This window comes from Rissa tridactyla, chromosome 2 (assembly GCF_028500815.1).
Source record: "Rissa tridactyla isolate bRisTri1 chromosome 2, bRisTri1.patW.cur.20221130, whole genome shotgun sequence".
Taxonomy (NCBI): Eukaryota; Metazoa; Chordata; class Aves; order Charadriiformes; family Laridae; genus Rissa; species Rissa tridactyla.
The window spans coordinates 35,516,158-35,543,231 of record NC_071467.1 but is presented as its reverse complement, the minus strand read 5'-3'; the positions used below and the strand labels follow the sequence as shown (position 1 = coordinate 35,543,231).

At 40.7% G+C, this 27,074-nt stretch overlaps 1 protein-coding gene across 2 annotated transcripts; it reads left to right on the top strand.

Annotated features, from left to right (window-relative positions):
* The first annotated feature begins 328 nt into the window (after window positions 1-328).
* RDH10 (retinol dehydrogenase 10) lies at window positions 329-25,877 on the top strand. Of its 2 annotated transcripts, none has more exons than XM_054190280.1 (6): window positions 329-1,009; window positions 1,271-1,506; window positions 21,308-21,406; window positions 22,781-22,926; window positions 23,273-23,404; window positions 25,332-25,877. In XM_054190280.1, exons 1-6 carry the CDS (start codon window positions 724-726, stop codon window positions 25,453-25,455), a joined length of 1,023 nt encoding a protein of 340 aa, XP_054046255.1. In that variant the 5' UTR covers window positions 329-723; the 3' UTR covers window positions 25,456-25,877. The 2 variants fall into 2 exon arrangements, with proteins under 2 accessions (XP_054046255.1, XP_054046254.1); XM_054190279.1 differs by having other exon boundaries at window positions 331-1,009; window positions 1,268-1,506.
* Window positions 25,878-27,074: the final 1,197 nt, after the last annotated feature.

Genomic DNA, 27,074 nt, shown 5'->3' with positions numbered 1-27,074 from the left:
TACTCGATCTCATTAAAACCCACTTATTATAAAAGGGGGTAATTAAGACGAGCACGCAAACATGCAATGAAACACCTGCCTCAAGATGGCGCCCCGGCGGGCGGGCCGCAGCGCACCCTGGGACATGTAGTCCCCCACCGTCGGGGAGGCGGGGGGCCGCAGGGAGCCGCCCGCCCCTCAGCGCTGCGCAGCACCGGCCGGGCCCGCCGCCGCCGCCGGAGAGGGGCCCCTCCCCCGGTGGGGCGGGGCTAGGAGGGGCCGCGGCGGGGGCGGGGGGTCCCGGGAATGCGGGGCGGGCCGGGCCGGCCCGGGGGAGGGCTGGGGAGCCCGGGGGAGGGGCCCGGCCCGCCGTATATAGGGGGGCCGAGCGAGCAAGATGCTTACTGCCAGTAGTGGGGCCGCGGGCGTGAGGGAACGGGGAGGCGGCGGCGGGTGGGTAGCGCCGTGTCCGGGCTCCGTTCTTAGAGTGTGTGACTGAGGCGGGGCGCGGAGCCCGGGTGCGAGCGGCGCGGAGAGGGGGAGCCGGGATCCCCAGGAGCGGGACTCCTTCCCTGCCCGCCCGCAGCGGGAGGTCCCGGGCAGGGGCGGCCCCAGGTGTGGGAGCCGGGCGGCCTCCGCCGCCGGGGAGGCTCTGCGCCGCGCCGGTGTCCGTCCCCTCCGGCTCCGTGGGCGGCCGTGCCGGGTCCGGTGCCGTCCCCCTCAGCGCCGTCGGGGTCCGGCAGCATGAACATCCTGCTGGAGCTCTTCGTGGTGACTTTCCGAGTGCTGTGGGCGTTCGTGCTGGCCGCCGCCAAGTGGCTGGTGCGGCCCAAGGAGAAGAGCGTGGCCGGGCAGGTGTGCCTGATCACCGGGGCGGGCAGCGGCCTGGGCCGCCTCTTCGCCCTGGAGTTTGCCCGGCGCCGGGCTCTGCTGGTGCTGTGGGACATCAACACCCAGAGCAACGAGGAGACGGCGGGCATGGTGCGACACATCTACCGGGAAATGGCTGAGGCTGCCGCCACCTCCAGAGGTAAGGGGTAGCCTGCCGGGGCCGGCTACCCGGGCTGCAACTCGCCACTCACTTGCCCGGCCCCGGGGCTAAGTTATTCGAGGCTGCTTGCCTGGGGGTCTCCAGCCCGGAGCCGCTCTCGCCTGCCGCAGGTGAGACAGCTCCGAGCTGGAGACCCCGGGCACAGGGGCATCAAATGCCCCGTAACTTGACTACTTAATAACAAAATACAAGTAGAAAATCTGTCTCCCCCCCCCCCCTTTTGTCTGTATTCCTTAGTAGCTGGAGACGGAGAAAAAGATGCCCTGCCCCACTGCGACTTGCAGGTTTACACATACACCTGCGATGTGGGCAAAAGAGAAAACGTCTATTCCACAGCTGAGAGGGTCCGCAAGGAGGTGGGCGAGGTGTCTGTCCTGGTGAACAACGCTGGTGTGGTCTCTGGCCACCATCTCCTGGAGTGTCCTGACGAGCTTATTGAGAGGACCATGATGGTCAACTGTCATGCACACTTCTGGGTAACTATAAACTCCTTTCTGATGCCCTTTTTGGCAGTTAATTTTGGGAATTTAACTGCTGTTGCCTAACTCCTGTCTGCTTGAGTTTTATGCTTGCTCCCTTTCATTTGCAAGCTCACCACTTTGTGGGTTTCTCATTTTTAGCCTGCTGTTCTGTTTAACAGGAATGGTGGGTATTAAAATTATCAACAAACAGTTTTAAAACAACTATATCTGCTTAGAATCCAGAGTTCTAAATCTCATGTCCTTTTCTGTAGCCCCGGATATGAAATCCTTTGCAAGCATAACCTCTGAATCTGTTTAAAGGCTGTTACTGTTAATGAATGACTTCTCAGACTTCTTCTGGCTAGTCTTATGCCAGCATGTTAGCAGCTTTAAGATGCTGGTTTAATGATGGTTACAATAGCAAACTTGCACATTTCTAGAAAAAAATACTGAAAACCCCTGCTGGAAATGTTGCTTGAGTTGCCTTGGAGGCAAATTGCTCCTTTTGAAGGCTGGGAGGAAAGGCGAAAAAGATCTCTCAAGAAATCAAGCCAAGAACACTTTTTCAGGAATCCTGCGTATTTGTCCTCATAGCTTTCTCTGGGGGCTGCCAGTGGAAGGAAGAAAATCTTTAATATGGTTTCTGGGGTGATATTGTCTCCATAACTAGCAGATGCTAATCAAGGAGAACAAGCTGTGTGATCTTGCTCTTTTTGTCTATCTAAACCTTGTTTTCCTGTGTGTTTTTTATTTTTAAACCCACAGTAGTGTGGAGTTACATAAATTGGAGTGTCGAAGGAGGGCATGATGCACACTTGGGTTAGCATTAGCTGTCAGACTGAGCCTATTGTTAGTATTAAAACTGTTCTTTGGTCCTTCAAATAAGGTTATGAAATACACTTGCATAACAATCAAAGGATTAAGCAATCTGAAATATACTTAAACTTAAGGCTTCTTTGGCTGGGCTTACCTCTTCATAATAAAACTTTGCAAAATGCCTCATCTTCAAAACTTGGTCCTCCCAAACCAAACTTTTTTTAACATGGAAGTGAAATGCTGTTTCATAACCCTAAAGGAGCCCCTTCAAATCTGTGCTGTGAAACACTTAATGGCAGAGCAGTCTTTTCCCAATGTATTGTAAAGCTTGCAGAGAAAGTGCTTAAACTTCAGTGCGCAGGAGATAGCGTATTTAGAAAGTCTGTTAAACTGTGAAAGTATATTTTAAGGCAATTTGAAAAGTTCTGAGAAAGTTCATATGACTTCTTACAACTAAGAGCTCTGCGTGTTCCCCTTCATAAAAGTTAAACTGATGCTTAAGCAAACAGGGATGTGCACTAAATTTAATGACTGTTATTGATGTGGTTTAAATGCCGAATTGACAAAGTTTCCAAGAACTCTAAATTATGACATCACCATGAATTAAAATATGGGAGGATCCTAAATTCTCCAGCTGTTCTTCCTTCAGGCCTAAGTCATACACTTATTTATAATATTGTTTCAGAGACCTTTTTAAAGCACCCTCTGTGTGTTCTGAGTCTCTTGCAGTAATAGAAAATTAATTTTGGAGTTTAGTGTTGCTATGATTGGGTTTCCATACAGTTTCATTCATGTCTAAATGTCAGTGCAAAGTGACTTTAAAATTAAGAAGGGGGGGAAAAAAATACTGCCAAGAAGGTATAGTTAGATCTGAACTATGGAACTTGAGATCTTGGCTTAAGCTTCTAAGGAGCAGTCAACACCCTTTATATTTAATTGAAGATCTGTTCATATGTACACTTCCTGCAGATCTTGTGTCCTGCTTTGATTTTCCTTTTATTTTTTGCTGTTGGCAAAGCTTTTTTTCCTTGTTTTCCCCTTCACAATCCCAGAAAAGGTTGGCTTGACCAGCAGTGGGTGGACTTCTATTAAACTAATAGTACTTAATTTGTAAGATATCATCTGAATCAGCTGATTTGAAGCCAACTTTTTTGATGCAAGTCAATGATGACTTAAATAGAACAATGTGTCTAGATGTGTGAAGTCTTATATAGCTAGTCTTTTCTGTGTCAGCTAAACTGGTGGTCCAAAAGCAAAGCTAATACTCTGGAGCATTATGTAGACTTTTAACTATTCTTGGAGGGTGTTTCATCCAAAAAGCTGTAAATGGATTTTATAAAGACATGGATCTTCCTTTTATTAATATTGCTTCAGTAGTTAAATGTCTGCACGTTTGGGGGTTTTGTTGGGATTTTGTGGTTGTTGGTTTTTTTTTTAATGTGTGACAGGGGAAATTCTTCCTTGTCCCTTGATCATTAATCAAGCCTCAGTCTGCTTCCATAAAAAAAGCTGAAATGGGGCTCTCCTACTGTCCCCTTGAAACCTCTGAAATAAGATTGATTGCCTGCTCTCCGTGCTGAATGCAGGTGATCTGAGCTTGCTTTACGTTAGCAGCTACAATCTGAAGGCTGCCCAACTTCTGCAGTAGGCAGTGACATGAAAGTCTGTCACTGGCTTGCTGTAGTGACTCCAACTGGGCTGTGTACCATATCACAAACTGGCAGTCAAGAGAGCCTTAGCAGCATGCCACAGCCTAAACAGATGCTTTCCATTTTGCTGACATTCATGATTTGTATAATCCTTCCTATGAGTGTTCTATATAAACATGTCACCACTGCATCATGTAGCAATTTCCACAGCATAAAATCCACTGCAGTATTAAAAACCTGTTATTTCATGCTGTGATAACTTGAATGCTTCTGATATTGAAAACACAGGGACAAAATCCATTCCTGGTTTGAAACAAGCCAGCTCTGGTTTACTATAATTTGCAGATGCATAAAACTGTAGCAGGAGTGTAACACTATCTTTCCTGCCAGTCTGTTGCAAGAACTTGGCTGCACTTGTCAATTACTGGAACTGAACTTCTGCGAACTAGGAAATTTTATTCCTGTGATCTGTCAGGATTCAGATTTGAAAAATGTTAAATCACAGTATAAGATAAAGCTGGTGCTTAATCAGCTTTAAGCAAATATAGGAATAACACTTTTCTTTTTTTGTGGTTTTACAGTAAAGCTTAAGTGAAGTATCAAAATACTGTGTCTTAGATCATGGAACTGTATTTAATAAAACTACTGTACAAACTTTTATTTCAGGACAACTTGGTGGTCTTGTACCTACTCTAACACCTTTCTGGAAGAATAATGCTATTGCTGGATAAGTAGTTATTAATATTGTACATCTGCATAGTACCCGGGAAATCCTTCTAGATTTGGTTGTTGAACGGGACTCATGGAGGGACAGGGGCAAGGCGATGATCAGGGTCTATAAAGTTCCATGACATGAAGGTCCCTTTGTACAGCAGATCTTCTGCATTCAGCTTTGAGAGAAGAGCGATCTACGTTTCCCTGTCATGTGGATCCTCCAAAGCTTTCAGCTTAAAGCTCTCCTAGAGGAGCTCTCTTCGAGTTGCCAAAAGGGGGAAGCAAAAGCATTCAGCTTCAGCTCTGTCATATTTATAGAAAAAAAAAAAAATCCATGTGGTGAGAGATTAGGGCCCAGAGTTTGAAGACTTGTGTACTGCTGTCTTAACCGCACTGGTTATGTTCATTTGCTTACAAACTACTTGATTTTTTTTAAGTTATGCAGGTATATTTGTCGAAATTGAATAAATCTTTAGGTGGCCTGACATTAATACAGGAAGAGAGAAATACTGAGTGAAGAGGGAAATACTACTCAAGTAATTGGAACATTCATAAATAATCTAAATCTTAATGTACCTTGGAAAGAAAGTTAATGCAGAGTTACTAAATCAAATACCTATTTATGCAGCTGCTGTATTTGTCAGTCTAATTAGAGTGCCAAAGCATTGGAAAATAACAGTGGCTTATAGTTATCTATAATGTATCAATACTTATGTATTGTTCTAGATTCTTCAAGCTCTGTGGTGTTAAATAAAGCTCACTTATGCCTATAGTTTGTTTAGTTTAAATATGGAAGTGTTGCACTTAGTGTGCACACTGGATCTTCTACAGAAGAAAAGACAGCTTCAGTTATGTTATTTGGAAACTATACCAGGCTGAGTCTTTTGTGGCCTCTTGGCATAGCAGTTTGATTTTTGTTGCATTCATCTCTAGAATTCTAGTGTCTGTGATCAAATATAGACACAGTGTTCCACTGACAGGCCAGCTAACTATATTTAGCATGTTGGATGATTGGAATTAGCTGCTTTAATTGATTTATTTTTAATTTCATGATAACATAATCCAAGATGCGTAAGTTTACTTACAAAGTTTAATGTACAAGGTCTTGCCTTTTTTCTTTGAAAAATGGGTTGGATCAAGTTCAAGCAACACATGTGCATGTGATCCAAAAAGTGTCATCAAAACTAACTCTTCCCTTGCAAAATGATTCCAACTACATGCCACCAGTAAATTACCCTGGACAGCACATGTGTTTTATATACTGTGGTAGCATGCTGGGCAGTGAATATGAAGCAAAAAGCAGTCAAGACTTTGCTACGGAAACAGTCATATTAGTCGTACTTAAAACTTTTAAGTGCTTCGGTATGGTTCTGTGGTTCATATGTTCTTGGGTTTATTTCTCAAGAAAATAGAGGGAATCTATCAGTTGAGAAAATACTGCATTCCAGATGCTATAGAAAACTGCACTTTCCCATTTTGTAGACGGATGTACTTAACACAAGTTTTAGAAAATAAATGGGTGTATGTATATTTCTGGAGCTTGAGTGGGCACAAGGCTACTGGCTCAGAGCTTTCCTCACAGATTTATTTTATGGTCTGCTAGGAGCTTGTCTACCGTTGTGTCAATCACAGCTGTTATGAGCATGCAATCTTCTAATTTTGTAACACGTATCTTGCAATCTGTATGTATCTGTAATCTAGCCTTGTTGCATACAACATTTTAGCTGTAGTGTCCATTTAAAAAAAAAAATCAGTCTTTTATTGAAGTTTTTTCAATTTTATGATCCTTTGGGAGGGAGGGGGAATAAAAAAAATAAAACCACCCAAACCAAACTATTTAGTTAGGTAGCTAGATGTCTAAGCTTTGCCTGTAGAAGGGATCTTGTATCGGTTTTGGAGTAGACACAAGTGAGGCTAAAAATGATTCTTCAGATAATGTACTGATCCGAAGAGTCAACAAGCATGATTAAGCAGGTGAGGATGGGGTGATAGATGCGTTTTAGTCTTATGCAAAAAGCCACCTTCGTTCATAGGAATTGTACAAATTCAAGCACCCATAATTGGGATTCCAGAATACTGCCCACCAAACTGTACATGTTCCACAAGTTACTCAACTCTAGTCCTTGAGGTTTCTTCGGGCTGTTCAATTATGGTTACCGTTGTCTACTGTATCTTGATGATAAACAAGTAACTGCATATCAAAGAGTGTGAACAAAACATCTCATAGCACTCTTGACTTGCTTAATTAGCATCACTTCCATCAGGGCAGTGGAAAAAGCTTATCGAAGACTCTTTGAACACATTGCTTACAACACCAACTTTCCTACGTATACTTTCTGTGCTAGAGCATCTTGCTTGTGTGGTGGAGAATGCTGACCTCTTGTTCAAACAGCAGCTGAATTCATGACTTTCCCTTCCGTCTCTTTAATGATGTAAGTTATTTGATTTTCATCTTAGTCAGCTAACAAATCTGAAATGACCATTCAGAATGTTTTCCTTAAACTGCTTCAGTTACACCTGAGCTTTTGCGGTGGCTAGTCTCAGGCATACTTTGGAAATGAATTTGCTGCATCATTGAAAAGTGCATGAAACTTGGACTCTCAAATCACAGAGAACACAGATTCTCATATCATGATTGTTTGTTGATTGTAGATCGGTATCGAAGATGGTAGCATAAGGTGTGATTAGCCACTTACTTGCATGCAGTAATATATTTCACAGAAAAGTGGTGTGGAAGTGCCATTAAGGAAAGGGAAAGTTGTCCTGAAGAGAACATGCCAAGACTTCTCAAAATACTTGAAACGTATTTGAAGTATTAATCAATTATTAGTGGCTTGCAACGCTACAGCCTTCTAAAATTAAGCTGGGGTTGCGGTGTAGCTTGTAGAGGTAAGGCCCTTGGGACTGTGACTTTTTCTGAGGGTCAGAGACTTGTCAGCAAACCCTGTGAATACTTTCAAAATCACTAATCCACTCTGAAGAAATGGTTCTGGATCAGCGATCGTTGTGTTGATTAAATTCCTGCTTCTTATGGAATGAGATAGATCAGCTGAATAAGCAAAAACTTCTGCACTGGCTTTGGTCTGATATTGTGGTGTTACTTGTGAAGGATCTGGGGGGACAGGAAAACCTTGAACGGAATGATAGTCTTTGCCAGCGTGGTGTCTAACCTCACTAGAAGTGGGGAGAGTAGCTCTTTACTGTTTCAGTGAAATACTCAGTCTAAAAGATTATGCCTTTCCTGTCCTGTGGAGGTTAGGAAAGCAGTGGAGTTTAAAGTTCTAGATTCTTCTGTCTACAAGTAACATCGACTTTTATTTTATGAAAGGCAACTAAGCTGATGAGATCTTATTTCGGTAATAACCAAGCAACTGTAGCACGCTTCTAGAAGACAGGGATGTCCACGTGCTCATGAAAACGGTGGAAAAAAGCAATCCCAATTACGGTGTTGCTAAGTGTCCTGCTAACCCAGTGTTTGCATCACTGCCGAAGACCTGTCTTAACTGATCTGTGTGGGTAAGGAGTCCTTTTCTGTAGCTCTCGGTGTCATCAATTACTCTGAATAGACAGGTTGAGGAAAGATGAACGTTGCGTTTTCTAGCATTATCCCTGCCATTTTAGCACTGCACTTTTAAAATCTTTTCTACTTTTATCTTTATCAGCTGTGAAGCATTATTCTTTCCCTGTCCTCCCCATGCTTTGATTTCACTTCTGTGTTTTTTTTGGGGGGAGGGAAGGTTTTTGTTATGTATCTCTAGTACTAAACCTTTCCACAGTCCTCTGTATGTAAAAGCCAGAGCATCACTCTCTTGATAAACCTTGCTCCCTGACCTTTGAGGTTTTCTGGCTATTCACAGTGATGGTAAAACTGAGTTATTGATACCTGTCTGCCTTTTGTGAAATATGGTAGAGGTCTTTCTGCAAAGGCAAGCTGAAGCTGATTTATGTGCAATGCTATATTCTTTTACCTGGGGTCTTAGGCTTCTTAGTCTGTTAAAAAAAAGTTAAAGTCTTTCAAAATGTAGTTACAGTGCAGATGAGTAGGCATAGACTGGTAGAATCTCAGTTTCTGATGTTTTAGTTTGAAAGAAGATAATGTCACAAATGGGGGAGAGATTTACATCTGTGCTTACACTTCTGAATGAACACTTTGTTCTTGTAAACAATTATAGTAGTATAATGATTTATATGCCAGTCAAATTAACACTTGGCATGAGTGAGTTATCACAACCGGGATGGGAGGGCACAGTAGGCCAAGGAACACCGGAACAGCTGTGGAGCCGAGGTGGCTGCCTTGGTGTGAGCCTTTTGAAATTCAAGTTTGTTTGGCTGTTGAATTCTACACCTAAATGTGCCCTGGTTCTGGTCACTTCTGCCATCTGTTTGAACTTGTGTGACAGCTTCTCGAGCACTCCCCTTTCAGTGTTGGTTTGGAAAAGTGCTTTGAGCATATCTTAAAAGTAACTTGTCTGAAATTTTTGTTGACTTAGGATGAACCTTCAAGGCAGCTTAGTGGTTGCAAGATGTCACGTGGGACCACCCCTTGAATCTGCATCTTACCTTGCCCTAGTTTTGGGATTCATCTGATCCTTGGGTGAGCCAGTTCAGCTCACTAACCTGTCTGGAGGGCAGGGAGGAAAGCTGTTCATTTTCTTGGCCAAGTTGATTAATTTTTCTATTTAGAGACTAGAATCACCTCATCAACATTTCAGACTTGGACTAGCCAGCGTGTGGTGGGGGGGGTGTTGAGGAAAGGGTGAGGAGGAATAGGGTAAAACCACGTAGCTGCGAACAGGACCTCTGCGGCTGTCTGATGAAACCTCATTCTTGGAGAGATTTTCTAGAATAGGATTTACAGGCTCTAAATAGTTAAGTAGTCATAAATGGTTCCAAGCTATAGCAAATCTGCCACTGGCATAACAGTCTGAATGTAACAACTCAACTTCTAAAGAGATTGCAGTATTTTAATTACACACTATTAAAACCCCTTAGATAAAGGTAAGTTAGTTTTCTGAATGCATCAAATAATGTTGTGTTAACAGGTCTAGCTTATTTGCCTTTCACCGATACTATGATTGCTGTTGTGTACCATCAAGAGCAATGATCTTTGTGCCTACTGCACTGTTTGACTTCTGGAAATCGGTTGTGCTAACGCTGTTTGAATGTGGAAAAAACAGGCTAGAGCCATGTTTCAGCTTGTGGGAAACAAGCATAGTTTCCACAGGCAGGCAAAGGAAGGAAGTATCTCTCTGTCTTTAAAAACTCACCCCCTAAGAAAGTGAGCAGTTTGCTGGTGTTTGGTTAAAATGCCTGTGCAAGTACAATCTTTGAAGATTGCATTAGGCGCTGTTTTGATCACTGTGTTAGCTGGAGTTTTTTTGTCATTTTAGCCTTTGTTGGCTTATTAGGCAAAAGTTTACGTGCTAAGGCTTTGTTTTTTTCTGCAGACCCTTTTTTGGGAGGTTGGGGAGAAGTATGAAACAGAAGTGCCTTGATTTTTAAAAACCTCTAGGCTCCATGCATTTAAAAAATGTTACTTCTCATTCAGTGAGTTACTTCATAAGAAGTTGGAGCCTTCTGGGGCCTTACTGTTTCCTAAACAAACTTTGAAGCTAAATTTCCATTCAGCTATAGTATTTTCTTCATTTTTCTGTTTCTGCTAAGTAAGACTGCTACATGAAGAGGGGAGCTTTCCTTCTAATCTTGTTCCTCTCGTGAGGTACTCAGTTATGGCATAATCCCTTTCCTTTTTGTAAAGTAATTGATTCAAAACAATGACTTAGTGACTGAGTTGGGAGGATGAGTAAAGTGACTCAGCTTTCATCTGCATGCAAGTACTATAGCAATTGCAGTGCTATGGAGGTACTGGCCTTAAGGTATCTATAAAATGTGAGACAGTCTTTTTCTGTTTAGCCACTGCTACATAAATTGTAAAACATGAGTGATGACTTCATATTTTCCGTAAGTAGTTCTGACAGTGCTGTTCTCTAGTAATTTTTTGGAAACATGCAGACTAAAATACCAAGTTTTACTAAATATTCCAGAGGATGACTAAGCTTATGGCAAGCTGTAGAAAAATGTGTATTTAAAAGTTGGATTGTGTTCTTGTTCACTGAACAGAATATTCTAAGCTCTTATCTAATAGTTGTTCTAAAATGAATTTGTTATGTGTATTTTTCACTGACTCATAGGGGCATGTTTTCATTTTTGTCAAGATTATCAAATAGCTGGCAATAAATAACTGCTCTCCAAATGGTTGGACATTTGCTGCAAACTTGTGCTAACGAAGGTGAGGGACTAATGTGTTTGTTACACTAATGTCAACATAGCTCTGAAACACTACAAATCCTTTGACATGGCCATTTGTCAGTATATAAACAAAGTAGAATTTCTGGTCGCTTGACTTCAACAGGGCTTAAACCAGCTTTTGTGGAAAGGAGTAGCCAAGTGTTAACTTCTTGTATCCCTTGACCAGCAAACTCTAAAGTAATTTCAAATTGACATTTGAATAAATGAAGGTAGGTTGTCTTTACTGATAGATCTGCCCATGGAAGAATACAAGGATGGTGATGCTGCCCACTCGGGTTGTAACTTAAGTTCCTGAATTTACAGGAGTGCAACTGGGCTGTCACAACCGTGTTGGAGCTCTGTGTTAGTCCTGGGTATATGGAGAGTTCAAATGCTGACATGGTAGATCTGAGCAGAAGGATTCGCTTTCTCTAAATTGCATGTTACTTTTCAGTGGCTGCTGCCAACTGTGTAATGCTTGCCTTAAATTGAATAGTAATTGTGGTTTGGTAGCTATGATAGTCTGAGAGTATAATGAGTTAATATTTGTGGAGAATAAATATCAACTTGTCTAATAAGACGCCTTTGGGCAGGAGGGAAGAGGTCAGCTTTTTGTGCATCACTTTGAAAGCTTCAGTTCTCATGCTTGGTTATGCCTTAAGTGTGTGCCGGCTGGAGAAGTCTGCACGTATATGTGTGTTCCCAAGTTCTACTTCAGTCTAGACTTGTATCTTGCTTTTTTTGCTGTGTAAGACAGACTAAACACATATCTGGGCTTCCAGCGGCTCCTTACCATGCCATCTTACCTACTACTAACCCTTTTAGTTTGGCATTTGAAATCCACAACAAACATCATCGTCAACTTATGTTCTGCATTTCTACACTGCTTAAGCGTAGATACTGTCTTTCTCCCTGTTCACTGCTAGCTGTTGAGAATTCAATGTGATGGCTCTGTCCAAGCTTTAAAAGCCATTAAAATTGAAAGCAGGCAGAATTGTCTGCGAGGGCTTAAGAAACTGGCAAGGGAAACTGATAACCCTTAAGAAACTGGCAAGGGAGTGTTGTTACTGGAGGGCATCTAATAGCTGGGGGGACATAATTAGTTTTTGAAAATAGTATGGTATGTGTATGTTCTGGACTCATCTGAAATATGTTAATTCCACAAGAAACTCCTCTAGATGCTCTGCACTGCTTCATTGGACCCTCTCTCCAGCTGGAAGGACTTGAGACCAAAGGAGAAGGAGAAATGGAAGTAGAACAGACACTGTTTCAGACAGAGCAGGATAATTTATTACAGACAAGAGCTCCTGTAGGGGAGATACAGGAGACAGATGGCAGAGCAATTGGCATCCATTCCAGTTAAGATTTTGTGTTGATAAACTTGCAGTTATCATAGGGACAAGGAGTGCAAGGTCTCTGCTGGCTTATGAACACCTTCCTCTGTGAGAGGAAGAGGAATATGTTGTTGACCAGGGACTTGGTATACTTAAGTGGAGAATCACAGACTGTTCGAGGTTGGAAGGGACCTCTGGAGGTCATCAGGTCCAACCCCCCTTCTCAAGCAGGGCCACCTAGAGCTGGTGGCCCAGGACTGTGTCCAGACGCCTTTTGGATATCTAAGGATGGAGATTTCCACAGCCGCTCTGCACAACCTGTGAGAAGGTGCTGCATTTTTTCATAGCCATGTAAAATCAAAGATTTGCAAAAACTGGAGGGAAGAGGTCTAAATATACAATCAGTGATTTAAACAATTATATATTCTGCTGCATATATATGAAGCAATTATACCTCAACAAAACAATACCTGCAAGTACAGATGAAAGTAGACAAGTTGGTGTGCGTGTATGGTAGTATATACATAAGCATGACCGTTAAAGGCAGCTGGATGCTTCCACAGAAATGATTGGTGGCATATAGTCATTAGAAAGATCAGGCACGTTAAAGGACAGGCCTTACATCTGAGTGTGGAAATAATTTAAAGAGCATGTAAATCTAAAATCTGTTTCCTCTTAGGAAGAAAGAATAGAGAAGTTTTCAGGAGCAGAAAGATGGAGACTGCATACAATAACATAACGGCTCTTAACTTCCACTTGCTGGTATAGAAATAACAAGGGTACTTCAGCTTGAATACCTGAACTTTCTCATGCCCAGAAAGCATATAAAGTAGTGGTGTCTCTAAACAGAAGTGAAATGTTCTTAAGGAGAAATCAGGGCCACCTTTGGCTATGTTATATGTACCTAAACCCCTGCCCTAGGTAAAGGTGCACTCAAAATCTAGAGTGGTGCAATGGTGAGGGATGCGGAAAAGCTTTGTGTAAGAGAGCTGGGAGTTTGATTAGCAGCAGACCACTGTAAACCTTAGGTAACAATACCTCTTCCACTATGAGTCTCAAGTAGAAAGTTTCTGAAGCAAAAGTTGTATTTATTAGGTAGTTAACCTACAGTTCAGATGAGAGGGAGAGCAAACCCGTTTTCTATTCCAGTCTTAGTTACCCAATTTGGGGTAAGAGCACGGGAAATGAAGCCCTTAGAAGAAACGGGAGGAGGAAACAATGTAGTGACATGATAAGGCAACAGTAACAAAAGTTTCTGTTGCGATGTCCTTCCCTAAGCACTTTTCATATCCCACTCTCTGTAGACACAACCCTTTTTCAACTAAGCTTTGTTAACAAACTATACAAAAGGCAATTTAGCCAGGTAATGTTCAGTTGCCCTAGGCATGACATAATTAGGTCTAGTAGGAAAGAGTGGAAATCAATGATTAATGTTTGAGAGATAACTAGTGGTATTAGTTTCCTGTGATTTTTTTTTTTTTAATAGCATTACTTATCTTATCTTTACTGTCTACCCATTGTAAACAGCTTTGTGGCACTAAGTTCTGATTAAGGAAACTACTTAATTCAGTTTCAGCTTTCTTCTGATATACTCAACATGAGTTAACTCCATGTAAGAGGAACCACTACAATAACTGAACCCTTCACAGGAAATAGTGGTAACTATTGGCTTTGAAAATTGAAGACATTTTGTAACTGGACCCTAAATACTACAAATGCTAAACAAGGTAGTAATGTAAATATGGACTGTAGCATACTTGTTCTTTAGCAAATGGCGTGACAGATGTTTGTTACTCCTAACAAACCCACTTACAAACATCAGTAAATAAGATGTAACCTAGTTTTGTACAACTTTGGTGCTTCTCAGCTGATTAAATATGTCTGTTGAGAAGCTGGGGATTTTATGTGTATGAATCAGTCACAAGGGTGGAAAAAACAGGAAAGTCAATTACTGACATGAATTAATAATGAATTAAAAAACAAAAAGTGATTCAAGTAATAGCTTCTGGTTTTACTAAGCTAATACTTCATGTACTTCAAAGCGGTATTTCATGCAGAGTTGGAGAGAGGAAAAAAGATGCTTATTTATCTGTAAATCAAATACAGTTTTAAATTAACCGATGCTACTTTTCATTGTGACTTAATTCTTCAGGGTATTATTTTGTTACCTTCACCTCTTAACCCGGGTAGATCTTATCTGTAGTTTCACTCTGTCTGCAAATGTAGGATATGCAAAGTATTGGGGGGGGTGTGCTTGGCTTTCCTTTCTTGTTACTCATCATCATTATAAACTGTTTAAGTCTATCTTGTTCTTTCATGAGCTTCTGGTTGCAAGGCAACTGTAACATTATTACTGTGCATGTATGTTAAGCATTAACTGCTGTTGCAGCTCAATATTAAAGGAATCCCCATGGCCCCAAAACAGTGGGTTTTTATGTGAAGGACAAATAAAGCTTTAGTGAGAAATTGAAGGTTCTATTGCCTGCCAGGAGCTAAATAACTAAGGGACTCCTTTTGAGATGAAATATTGAAAGGTCTAGCTTTTTTGTTTTGAACGCAGGGTCTGCTCAAGGCAATCCTTAAACAGTTTCCTTTCATGCTTTTAATACAACTATCTATGGGAGCTTGGCTTAAAGATGTCATATGTTATCTCCTGATCCTTTTTGCTCCATAAGGATCTGGGTAGACCCATCAACAATCCAGAGAAATCTGTGACTTTCTTTTTAAATTCATTACGTTAGGAAGACACTGTAACTCTGGCATATTTATCGTTTCTTGAGAACAGAAACTGAAGATCAAAAATAGCAGTAATTTCCACAGCTATTCAAATATTTACTTAGACAGTGGCTAATTATCCAGAAGGAGCCCAGCACTTCTTGCAAACAGTCAGCAGAGACATCTGAGCTCCTTTAAAGCACAGCTCTGGTCCCTTAATGTTAGCAAGGTCAACAGTAGTCATAGACTTCCATCTACCTTCTGTATTCGGCCTGTTGCTGGCAGAGCCATATCCTTTGTGCTGTGAGGTCTCTCTAGTGTTCAACTCTACTTGGTATTTTCGTGTAGTCTTAGCACAGTTAGTGATCTCATCTCAATCTAATATTTCAGAGATGCTTGTGTAAAGGAATTTAGAAGGATGTGGAGGTAACATGGGAAAAATAATTGAGATGATAGTGCAAATGACAAGTAATTACTCTCAGTTCTTATTGGAATGAAATAAAAAAGCTAGAAGGAAAATAAATGGTTAAATCTAGGCTCGTAACTGTGTGCTTTGGTGCGTGAGAAGGAATTTTGGATATTGCAGCCTCTAACTTGAATAAATTCTCCTTTGAGAGTTATACAGTTCTAGGGTATACTTTCTAAAACTATTAGGCGATGACTTTTGCTGTACTCCTGTAAGTGAAGTTTTACCCTGTGTTTATAAAATGTATATGAAGTGGTTGTCTTTTGAAATAAGCTGGGCTGTGCGGCTGTAGCTGAAAATAACTTCAGTCTATTTACTGATAAGCATGCCATGGGTTTTTTCTGCCTTTCAGGCACCTTTCTTTCCTTTTTAACATACAGTAGTGCATTAGCGCTATACTACCCGGTTTGGACAGACCTACTTTAAGGCAAAGCTGCCACAGCCTGTCTGCAGAACAGTTAGAGGTGCTCTTTTGTCAGACCTTTGTGCCTTCCTTCTCAGTTACTGGAATGGAAAGAGAAATCGGGGCATGTGGAAATCTCTGGATTTCAGTCTGTGGTGGAGTGAGCGGCCCCATTGTGTCCTGCATGGGAGTAGGAGAACCTGCAGTGTCCCCGGCTGTGGTCCATGAAGAAGAACGGGAAGAAAAGAAGGCAAAGAAGGCTGAACATCCATGCTGAGAGGGAGAGAGGATATAATGTTTAGTTTAAACAAAAACTTGGAACAACATTTTCTTGTAACTGGCTCTGTTGCTTCATGATAATAGTTATAGGATTAGCTAACACGCATGTCAGTAACCTGTTAAAATCTCTGGTACCTTAGTTCTCAGAGTCATCTGGATGAGTCCTTGACTAGTCACGCCAGTGTTGCTTCTTGGGTCTGGCCAAATAGTGTTTAACATGAAGATGAAACAATACATTTACGCAAATATTGCACTCGCTTGCACTGTTACCCAGCTGTCCTGGCAGTCAGGAATAGCTGTGTCTTGGGAGGAAGTGTCTGTTGTACCGGTACAGCACTGTTGTGGATGACTATAGTGATGTAAAAACTCACCTGTTTTGATCAGCCCCAGAAAAATAATCACGCTCCGTCCTCCTTACCTGAAAGGGGTGCATGGAAAATGAGCTATTCCTGTGGCATAAAGGAATTTCTGCCTTACAGTAAAGCAGTTTGTTTATGCCATCAAAATAGTTTAAAAGGGCTGTTGAACATTGACAGAAGGCAGAAAGTATGAAAAAAATTACTGTATTGAAAAATAGAAACTTAAAGGCCCTTACATGTTGGTACCTGCTTTATTTCTTTCTTTGATATAAAGACAATTCTCTAAACATGAGATAGCACATACTTCTCTACTTTGGTGTGCTTTCTGCGTTTGGTATCCATTGTCCTGAGCTGCATACAGCTAACATTGTTTTCTGTGGATGCTTGCTTTCTTCTTTAAGAATAATTAATCCAAAATTTAATTAAAAAAATCACTTTCCCAAACAGAGTATTTCTTCATATTCTCATTTGCTGTATTTAGACTAATTTGTCTTGACATTGCAGCTGTGCTGTTCTTTGTGTTGCACAATCTTTTGAGTTTTGTTTCATTAAGAATGGAACTAAAGAATTTGGGGAAGGGGAGGGAAGAAGTGCTAGACTGTTGGAAGTTAATTTGCCGTAAACCAAAATGTTGAGAACAGATTACGAAAGCTATGAAGTGACATGTAAATGCTTGTTCAGTTTCACACTTGTGAGAAATAAGTCATTAAAGCTCTGTGCGCATGAAATAGATGTTTGGTTACTGCTACTGGGAATAGTTTGTTCTTACTGGTATATTCGTAAGCATAGAGGAAAATGCTTAGAAGATTAGGAATTGATCTCTAGACTCCAAAAAAACTTACAGGTTAAACTAGCTCAAAAAACTAGCTCTACTCTCTGTTCAGAACAGTTTCATATGTTCTATCTATCCTACCTAGTTGCTGTATCTAAACTAAACTGCAGGTTAGAAAATGCAGGTTTGCACTATGATTTTTGGAGTTTTTCATTTTTTCCTTAAAAAAAAAATAAAGGAAAAGCTAATTCTGAATGAAGAGGATGCTTAACTTAAATTTCTTATGTTGAACACAACATAATTTCCCTGATTCCTCACCCTGATGCATTACAATACAATTCCTTTCATCCACTATATTCTACTTACTGGTTTCTCCTCAGTGTTGAAAAGTGTGTTATGTTTGCAATTAATAAAAGACCCAGCTCTGACTTTAAGTACTTAAATGTTTTGGTTAAATGTCTTCCTCTGCAGCTGTGAGAGGTAAAACGGAAACCTAAAGGATCAAACCAGAAGGCATATAGTTTGATTAAATCACTTGAGTTGATTTGAATTATTTTGGGGGCCTGGTTCATGACCTCTAATGCCATGAACAAAACACATTTCTTGCTTGGTATCTTCTAATACTTTTTTTTTTTTTTTTATGGAGGATTAGCATGTCTATGCATCACTTCGGAAGACTAATGTGGGCTGTGCTACCTGTTCAGACAAACTCCAGATGGAAGGGCCACCCAGGAGGCATCTTGCCCCGAACCGGTCAAACTCTTAACTAGTTTCTCAGCAGCACAACAAGCGCACAGAAGACTTCAGGTCTGGTAGGCAGATGTAGCTGAAGCCGAAAGAAACTAGAAACAAGAAACTAGGTTGATCTGGTTTATGTAACAGGCAGAAAAACTGGGGACCAGAGTATGGAGGAAGCTGCTTTGATCAAGGAAGTGGGCTGTGCCAGAAGCTCAGTAAGAACACTGATTTATTTGGGGATTGCTTTATACCACGAAAGAGAATAACTTCACTTTGGGATTGTTTTTCCCAGCAAGAGGAGGCTGGGAGGAGCAGTGGGCAAGCCTTTACTCTGAGACTGGAAATGCGTCCCCCCATAGGGTGTGTCTGCCTCTGACAGCGCTTGTTTTCAATCCTGACTCCCAGCTGTAGCAGATGGCTGGAGGATGGCAGCAACCGAGGTGGCTTTCTCTGATATCCATTTAGCTGAGACACTGGTGGTTGACTGCTAAGTTTTCTACATGGGATAGTTGTGCTATCTTTGTAGACTGCCTCAGCTTCAGGTTTTAAATGGATTTGCAGGATGATGTCCCATGACAAAGTACAGGGGTCTGCTCTGAAGAGGCTGTTTCAGAACACTGAGGTCTCACGCAAAGATTTCCATGAATTGCTAATTGTCTTCAGAGCAGGGGAGCTGTGCTTTTTGCTATGTGGCCATAAATGGCCTTTTAAGAGATGACTTACATGAAGTGATTGTAGTTCTGCTGCTGGGAGTTGTTTGGTCTGCACTTGAATTGCTGAAGACATCACCCAAAAGTGTCCTCAATGGGGTTTACTTGTCATATGCCAATTTCCTCTTGGTTGCAAATGGGTTACTTTAGCCAAAAGCTCTGAAAACTCAGTCTTTGTAATCTTTATGCTTTGAAGGAATGTAGCATAGTTGAGTGGGCTTTCTGAAATTTACTTCTCTGAAGTTGTTCTGGTTATTTCCCATATCTATATGTGCACCTGTGAAAATTGTCTTCTTCAGCTGTAGATGTAGACATATATGACCACCTAGTTACAGTTTATCATATTAAAAAAAAAACCACCAACAACAAAAAAGCAGTGCCATAGTAAAGATAATACAAAAGCTATTGGTGCACTTGCCTGTTGTTTATCTCTTGGAAGAAACACTGATTGGTTCGTGCTTTGAAAGTGGTAGGAAAAATATCTATTACTGCTTCTTTCTCTCCCCCAAGACAATCTCCAAGGCGAGTGCCCCTTCCTTTCTGTAGTTATGTGGTTTGCAGCCAGAGCTTCAGTCTGCATTATCAAGCTTTCTGGCAATGGGAGGTGGCAATCAGTCATTCCGATGTGATGTGGACAGATAACTGAGACGTAAGTGGAAACTGCTGATGGAGCTGACTAATGCTCCGGAGGGGAGTAAATTGTTAGCAGGACTGAGTTGGGAGCATGGATCTCTTACAGGGATAGCATGGAGGATCAGGGCTAGCGTACACACTGTCGGTGTTGGGGTGCATAAGGCAGGCTGCAGATAAATAACACTGTAAAACTTCAGCGCAGTCCAAGCGAAGCCTCTTACCTTTTCAGACAGCGCTGCCCTGTGATGACTGGGATTTGTTGCCATGCAACATGGGAAGAGAGGCTGAAACTTTGTGTGCCTGGCACAGATTAGTTTAACAGCAAACTAAATTCTTGTCCAAGGCTCTATATAAGAGGTTTAGAGATCCCTGCCACGAGGAAAGAAACAATGCAAGGCAGCTTGCTCTCAGATTATTTTTTATAATTAGCTTCGTTATGCAGTTATGACAGAATCTAGGAGTTGCATGAATCAACAGTAGAAAAGGCAAGGAGTCAGGAGGTCTGTTAATCTTCTATCATCTGCCAGCTGTCCAGTGAAAACAGTCTTTTGTGTGGTGTTAGAAGGTCTGGATTAGTCATTTAACACCTGCAGGCAAAAATGTTGTACAAGAACATGTGAAAATCATTAGAGCAAAACTGTCCTGACGTCTGTGATTGGAAAATGCAGACAGCATAAGAATGGAATTAGATGGATTCAGCTGTAGCTTGCACGTCTTTTTAAGAATGCAGCTGACACAACTCAGACCTACAATTAAGCAAGTAGCAAATACTTAAGGGGCATTTGCATGCTCTGAGTTTGGATACAAATTACATGGGAAGACCAGGTTTCTGGAAGGACTAAGTATTTGTGGTACTGAGCAGATTAGAATAGAATAATAGCTCTGTCATTAATAGATTTATATATTAACTAGGCATGTTTGTGATTAAAAAGCATTGTCTGAAGTTCTTTGGCAATTTAAAAGTGATCTCATATAGCATACTGACAACCTAGAGCTGAAGTCAGTCATACACATACCGTTATACTACTTCATTGATTTCTTTTTTATTTAGCATATATGGTGCTCTGCTTAATACTTATTTAAAAATGCAAAGTGTTGAGTGAGTTTCAGAAAGCAGATATGACAAAAGTAGGTATTCCATCAGGGGCAATCTAATAAATGCCTTTAATGTATTGCTTACAATTTAATTTTTTAACAGTGTTAACTCTGACTTGGGTTTTTAAACAGAAAGAAACTTTGGTTGCAATCAAAGGTTGATCTTGAGACTTGCTTTTGTTTTATTTTGAAATTCTTAAAATAAGGAATTGATACTAGAAATGTATATCATGTCTTTTTAGTTAGAGCAATGCTTATGGATACTAATGAAGATGGAAAGTAATTTAGACCAGCAGATATTTACTGTATTGTATGTAAAAAGTAACATCAGCAAAAGCTCTGCCTCTAGTATTTCTTTTAATGTAAAATGCCCAAGTTGATAAGTTAATTGGATAAAACTAGCCATATCTAACTTACAAAACACACTGTCAATAGTTAGAACTGATAATGGGCACTGGTCTTAACACAGATGTGCTGGATGGTGTAATTAAACACTTTGCATTCCTTTTTCTGTCTTAAAAAAATGTGACTTCCATTTTAGGGTCAAATTATCTCTTTCTGATAACTAGTCTCTTGCAGAAAAATAAACATGTCTGAGCTCAATTGATCCTTTAACCTTAGGACTTCTGGAGATATAATCCTTGCTGCCTTGCTGTCCGAATTCACAAACAAGCTGTAGATTTTCTGTTGGCATTTGACAAACTCAGAAGTTCAAAACCTGTACAGTGATTGTACTTCTATATTCTTGATAATAAACCCAGATAAAGGTTTTGAACACTTATCACTAACGTAGTACATTTGTGGTGTGTTTTTTTATTTTGATTTTTTTTTTTTCCACTTTGTAGACTACTAAAGCATTCCTTCCCAAGATGCTGGAAATGAATCATGGACACATTGTGACAGTTGCAAGTTCCTTGGGATTGTTCAGTACTGCTGGAGTGGAGGTTTGTTAGACTATAATTAACAATAAGTTTGTCAATTCTTGGTTAGGATAAGCTTTTTTTATATTATCAGCTAGAGAAAATAAAGTCAAATCTTCAAAGATACTTGGAAGCTATGGTGCTGAGTACCATACCAACGCATGGCTCCCCGTAAATGGGATCCACAGGACTTGGGCAGACACCATCTCTTCACCTGCTTTGCAGGTGGACTTGCCACTTAGAGTAAAAGCCTAGGATGGTTAAGGATTTCAGAATGCTAAATGATCTTTGAATTACCTGATAAATTTAGGAACCTGAAAGGTGCCAACCTACCTGTTCCTGTCAAGATCTTCAGTGCTAAGCTTGAAGCCAAAGGCAAGGATTTTCAAAAGTGATGTTTTCTATTTCTGTGAGGAAATGGCTGCCAGCCTTCCTTCTAGAATATATGGCTCACCTGCTTTACTAAGCTCCCAGTTATAAGCAGTAGGTTGTCTAGTTGCTAGGAGCTGATTGTGAGACTTATACACAAAACTAAGTTAGGTTTAGAGCCTGTTATCTTGCTTTTGGGGTCATTAGCACAAACGCAAGTGTGAACAAAAAGCATTCGGTTAGTGAAAATGAATGAATGTGTCTAATGGAATAACGGTCATACGACCCCATAAGCACAGGCTTCTTTGCATGTAGGTAAGGCTCAGTCCAGGACCTTAAACTGCCTTGTTTCATAACAGAAATGAATGAAGCTGGTGTAACTTAAGGCTTTTTAGAGTATTTACTGTCTTGAGAAAACTACAAAGAATTTCCTAGACTGTGAGTGTGACCACCAGCAGAGGTGGACACATCCAACGGAAACCTCAAATGCTACTGCTGTCTATGCAATTAGTTTTTGATGTTGCTGAACTTAGTATTTTTGTGAGATATACAAGCTATATTGTCTTCTGAAAATTAAATAATACACCCAAATCTCCATTATATCTTCTGTTGAAACTAACCTTAAAAATAAAGCATTTAAGATTTTTACACCTATGCCCTGACAACTCCCCAGGCTTTTTCAAATCTGAGCCAAGGTAGTATTAGGTATCTCAGTCCTTTGTTGTAACATTTAATATTAAGCAAAATGGTAATTGGAGTAGCTTGCCACTTGAGCCTGCCTGATTCAAAGACTTGAATCCAAGGTAATATCCTCCTACATTCAGCTTTCCAGCTTTCATGATTCTGTGCTAATTGCCTTGAAAGTAAAGTGATAAATGAGTTGATGTGATGCTCTATTCAGTGGCTGTCTTTTGTTGTTGTTTTGAAAATCTGTGCAGAATCACCTCAGATACGCTTTGGCTTTGAACATGATTCATATCTGTCCTTTTTAAGTTGCCTTTTTTTTTGCTTTGTTCGCTGCCAACACAGGATTATTGCGCCAGCAAATTTGGAGCTGTAGGTTTCCATGAGTCTTTGAGCCATGAATTGAAGGCTGCTGAAAAGGACGGAATCAAAACAACTTTAGTCTGCCCTTATCTTGTAGATACAGGAATGTTTAGAGGGTGCAGGATCAGGTGAGTAAAATTTTCCTTCTGCCCTGTGTCTGTAGTGTCATAAAAGTACTTGAAGGTAACTAAACTGTTACCACAAAAAAAATAAAATAAGTATTATATCTGCTTTAGTATATGTTAGACTCAAAAAAGAGAATTTCTGAATTCATTGAGTGACTTCTGTCCTTTTGTACTTGGGCAACACAAGTTTTGAGCTATAGTCTTTGTAACTTAACAGTGAATATAAAAACAAGAAATTGAAGTCTTTGTCCCTGCTGAGGCACTCCAAAGAAAGTGAGTTAGTGAACTCTTCGCTGAGGTCTACGGTCCTTTATGTATCCTATTAATTTGTCTTAATCAAATATTTCAGAAAAGAAATTGAGCCTTTCCTTCCACCCTTGAAACCAGAATACTGTGTGAAGCAGGCTATGAGAGCTATCCTTACAGACCAGCCAATGATCTGCACACCTCGCCTCATGTATATGGTCACCTTCATGAAAAGGTAAGAGCTGAAATGCCAGTTTGTTGGCAGTACAGTCTACAGAATACAAGTGAAATACACGAGCATGTCCACTTTCTGGACATAAACACTCTCCTGCCCACACAGGCCAAAGGTGTTGCTTTGTTGGAATTCATAAGTCTCTTTCTTGGCTTGCATGAGTGTAGGTTGTGTGTGTGGGAAGCTCCCTAAAACTGACATCCCATGTATTATGCATCCTTGTTTTACCATTTGGTTATCTTCCGTACTCCACAGATTCCTATTTTCTTTTCAACAGACTTTTATTTCTATTGTTTTGGTTCCTCCTTAGAAATGGTACATGAGGCAGCTTCCAGCAAAGAAAACTCTAGCTTTTTATCTGTAGAACCAGTGGGTAGGAGGACCTGCCTGCAGACTATCTAGGACTTGCACAGATACAATAGGTAAACTGAAAATCTGCACATTCAGAACCAATTTTCAGAGTCTAAGTTGGGAGGAAGGGCTACTTAAAGGAATTACCTCCTTTGTCCTGCCTAACACACTACAGTTTTTGGATGGGAACTCTGTTTAATCTGTAACCAGGCTGACATTTCAATGATGCAGGGTAATAGAGGAGTTGGCTCAATTCCACTGATGCAACATCACTTGCATTCTAGTTTATAGAGAACAGCTTCACAGCTGTGGTTGTTTGTTGTTGTTTTTTTTTTTTAAATCTGTAGTGTGTAGGAGGAACCTTTAAAATATAGCATTGTCATATTTTCCTCCTGTGAGGGACAGTTGAAACTGAGAAGCTTGGTGACTTTTTTTCCACTTGTAAGGCAGTGGTTCTCCTCTGCCTCAAGTCTCTCATGGTGGACAGGCTCACCAAAGCCTAGAGGAGCCTTCACCGCTCTTCTCTTTCTTGGAAGAGAGTACGTATGTGTCTCTTCCACCAACAAATCAAGGCCACTGTCAGCATCTTTAAGAACTAGCTTCTTTAACCAGAAGCTCAGAGGGTGCTTCAGTGCTCTCTGCACGAGCAGTGCCTTGTGCAGCATCAGTCACATCAAAGGCCCTTCGGGTTGTCTTGGTTCAACACTTTAGCTTCCAACAGGGAGATCAAAGCTTCTGCGTAATCCGTGCCTCAGGCAGCAGCACTTAGATCAAAGGCCCTCCAGTCACCGCTGCACAAGCAGTACTACTGGCAGTGAGGACACCTCTACCAGTGACATCTACTTCTCAGTGCTTCAGTGGTCGTTACTCCTAATGGCTCGGTTCTGTGCACTGCTTTCCACTGAATGTCTGCAGCTATTTCCAGGGGCTGAGGAACTCCCATCTTAGTCCTTCTTTAGAGCCCCTGAGCAGTTGTAATAAAAGTAATATTTTGTGGATGTGGGAAGGAGGGGGGGAAGGGTCTGTAGCCAGGTATGCATCACATAGTCACCTCTTGGAATTTTATCTGGAGGGGGAAAAAGGAAATTGCTCTCTTTACTCCGGACCTCTCTTTTTGAGGATGGATGATTGAGTTTAGAATATAAGTCAAGGTTGTTAGACATCTGGTGATCAAAGAATGGCATTAACTAACACTAATCCCACATTAAAGAATATCTTAAATGTCTGATGACCTCTGCTGATGTGGCTTTGAGCAGATGCTTTGCTTTTAGTAGGCCTGTGATGCCCTTGCCCCCCTACCTCCTTTAAAACAAGCTATCACACTGCTTGTAAAAAGCAGTAGAAAATCTGGAGGCGTGTGAATAAGTAGCTTCTTCCTCCTTTCTGCTTGCCTGTGTGGTTGGGACTCCAGAATTTCAATTCTCACTGTAAGTATCCCTGTGAAATACAAATCTTTTTAGCCTCTTAAGAAGCCTCTCCAATAGTTATTATGTTACTTTTAAAGAGACCAAGTATATAGTGTAAGCAGAGGTTTTGTTTTATGCTGTCTTCTAACAATTTTATAACTTCTTTTTCACAGTATTCTGCCCTTTGAAGCAGTCGTATGCATGTACCGATTTTTGGGAGCAGACAAGTGTATGTACCCTTTCATCGCTCAAAGGAAACAGGCTACAAACAACAATGAAGCAAAAAATGGAATTTAACACTGTTTTGGATGGACTAACATTTATGGGTGAATATGATAATGTTACATGACTGAATTGCGAAGTGCACTTGCATCTAACAGATGCAAATGTCAACATCTTACTGTGGCATTCTCTTGGGTCCTAAACCTGTGTATTGAACTCTAAAAATCAATGGGGTTTTTTATATACTGTAAATAAAACTGACTAGAGTACTTGGAAAATGTGATAGATAAGCAAAGTGAATTTACAATGTAGCTGCCACCGTTGTCCTTTAGAATATCACTGTATGTACAGTAAACTAGTCATACTACTTGTTGTAGGGCTGCACTGTGTGGTCTCTCTTCTTCAGCCTGCAAAGGCTTATGAGAGCTGTCTCCAGCTAGAAGATGCATTGGTTCAGAAATTGATTGTCTTTCCCGTTGTTATTTGGGAAGGGGGAGGGAGGGAGGGAAATCCTGAGGTGGAAGCTACTGCTCATGACCTTGTAGCAAATTCAAGGACAGTTTCTGAAAGCATCTCTTCACTTGTTCACCCAAGCTCTCTAAAGGACACATGGCCAAATTACGGTGTAATTCTCTTTTGTAGCAACTGTGTGTGTTCTATTTAAACAAAGATAAAAAGAAATTTGTAAATCTCTGCCGATTCAAAGGCAAGTGAATGTCTCAAATACTCTCAGAGCAAACTTGTACTGGGCATCTGGTTTTCTAGGAATTCAGTCAGTGACTTAAACTGACTTTTTTCAAGTCACTTGATTTGAAATACACTCTCTTCTGTTCCCCTCTATATGTCAGAGTCCAATCTGCCATTACGGACTATATGTTTCTTTTCTTCCTCCTCATTCTTACTTCCGACAGAGTTCTCCCACCCCCTGAGGAAGCTGTTGTATTAAATTTCTGTAACTGGACTTGTGCCTAAAAGACAAAGCAACTCAGCTGAGATACAAACTGTTTATGTAAGTCCTGGTCATATGCCAATTATTAGCAAAGGAAAAATAGGATAATGCCTAATGCAACTCTACATGCAGAATATGGAAGGGTGTAAAGATTTTTTGTTTTTTGAGTTGTACTCACATTGTAGAACAGCAAATGACATTTTTACAGTATTTTTTGTAAAGCAAACAATTTTGTGCCTTGAATTTGGTAATCTGTATTAGTGAAGCATTGTAAAAGTGAACTTCTACCTCTGTATCTTAATGTATACCATCCACTTGTAAACTACTATCGGACAAATTGTGATTACTTTTTTAGAATGTCTTGTTAAATAGTGACCAATGCCTGTGGTTATTAAAGTGAGCCACCTTTTCCTTAAAACAGTGATTGGAATGCTTCCTTTGAAGACTGAACTAATGCAAACTACTCGTGCCTGTTCCGTAGCTCTTTAGTATCAACACAGTTCAAATATTTATTGCTCAATTCCTGCATCCACTTTGTCAGCTACATGGTTTAGGGTGCAATCTCTTAAGTCTAGCAGTAAGTACTGTGAAATTAGGCTTTAGGAACTGACGGTTTTTTCTAGTTTCTAAACTCATTGATAAAATAACCGGTCAAAGATCTTTTGAAGAATATTCCTTCTTATTTTTTCTATGGAGCTTCATTTAGATCTACATAAAAATGATCTGGTGTGGATGCAGCTTTAGC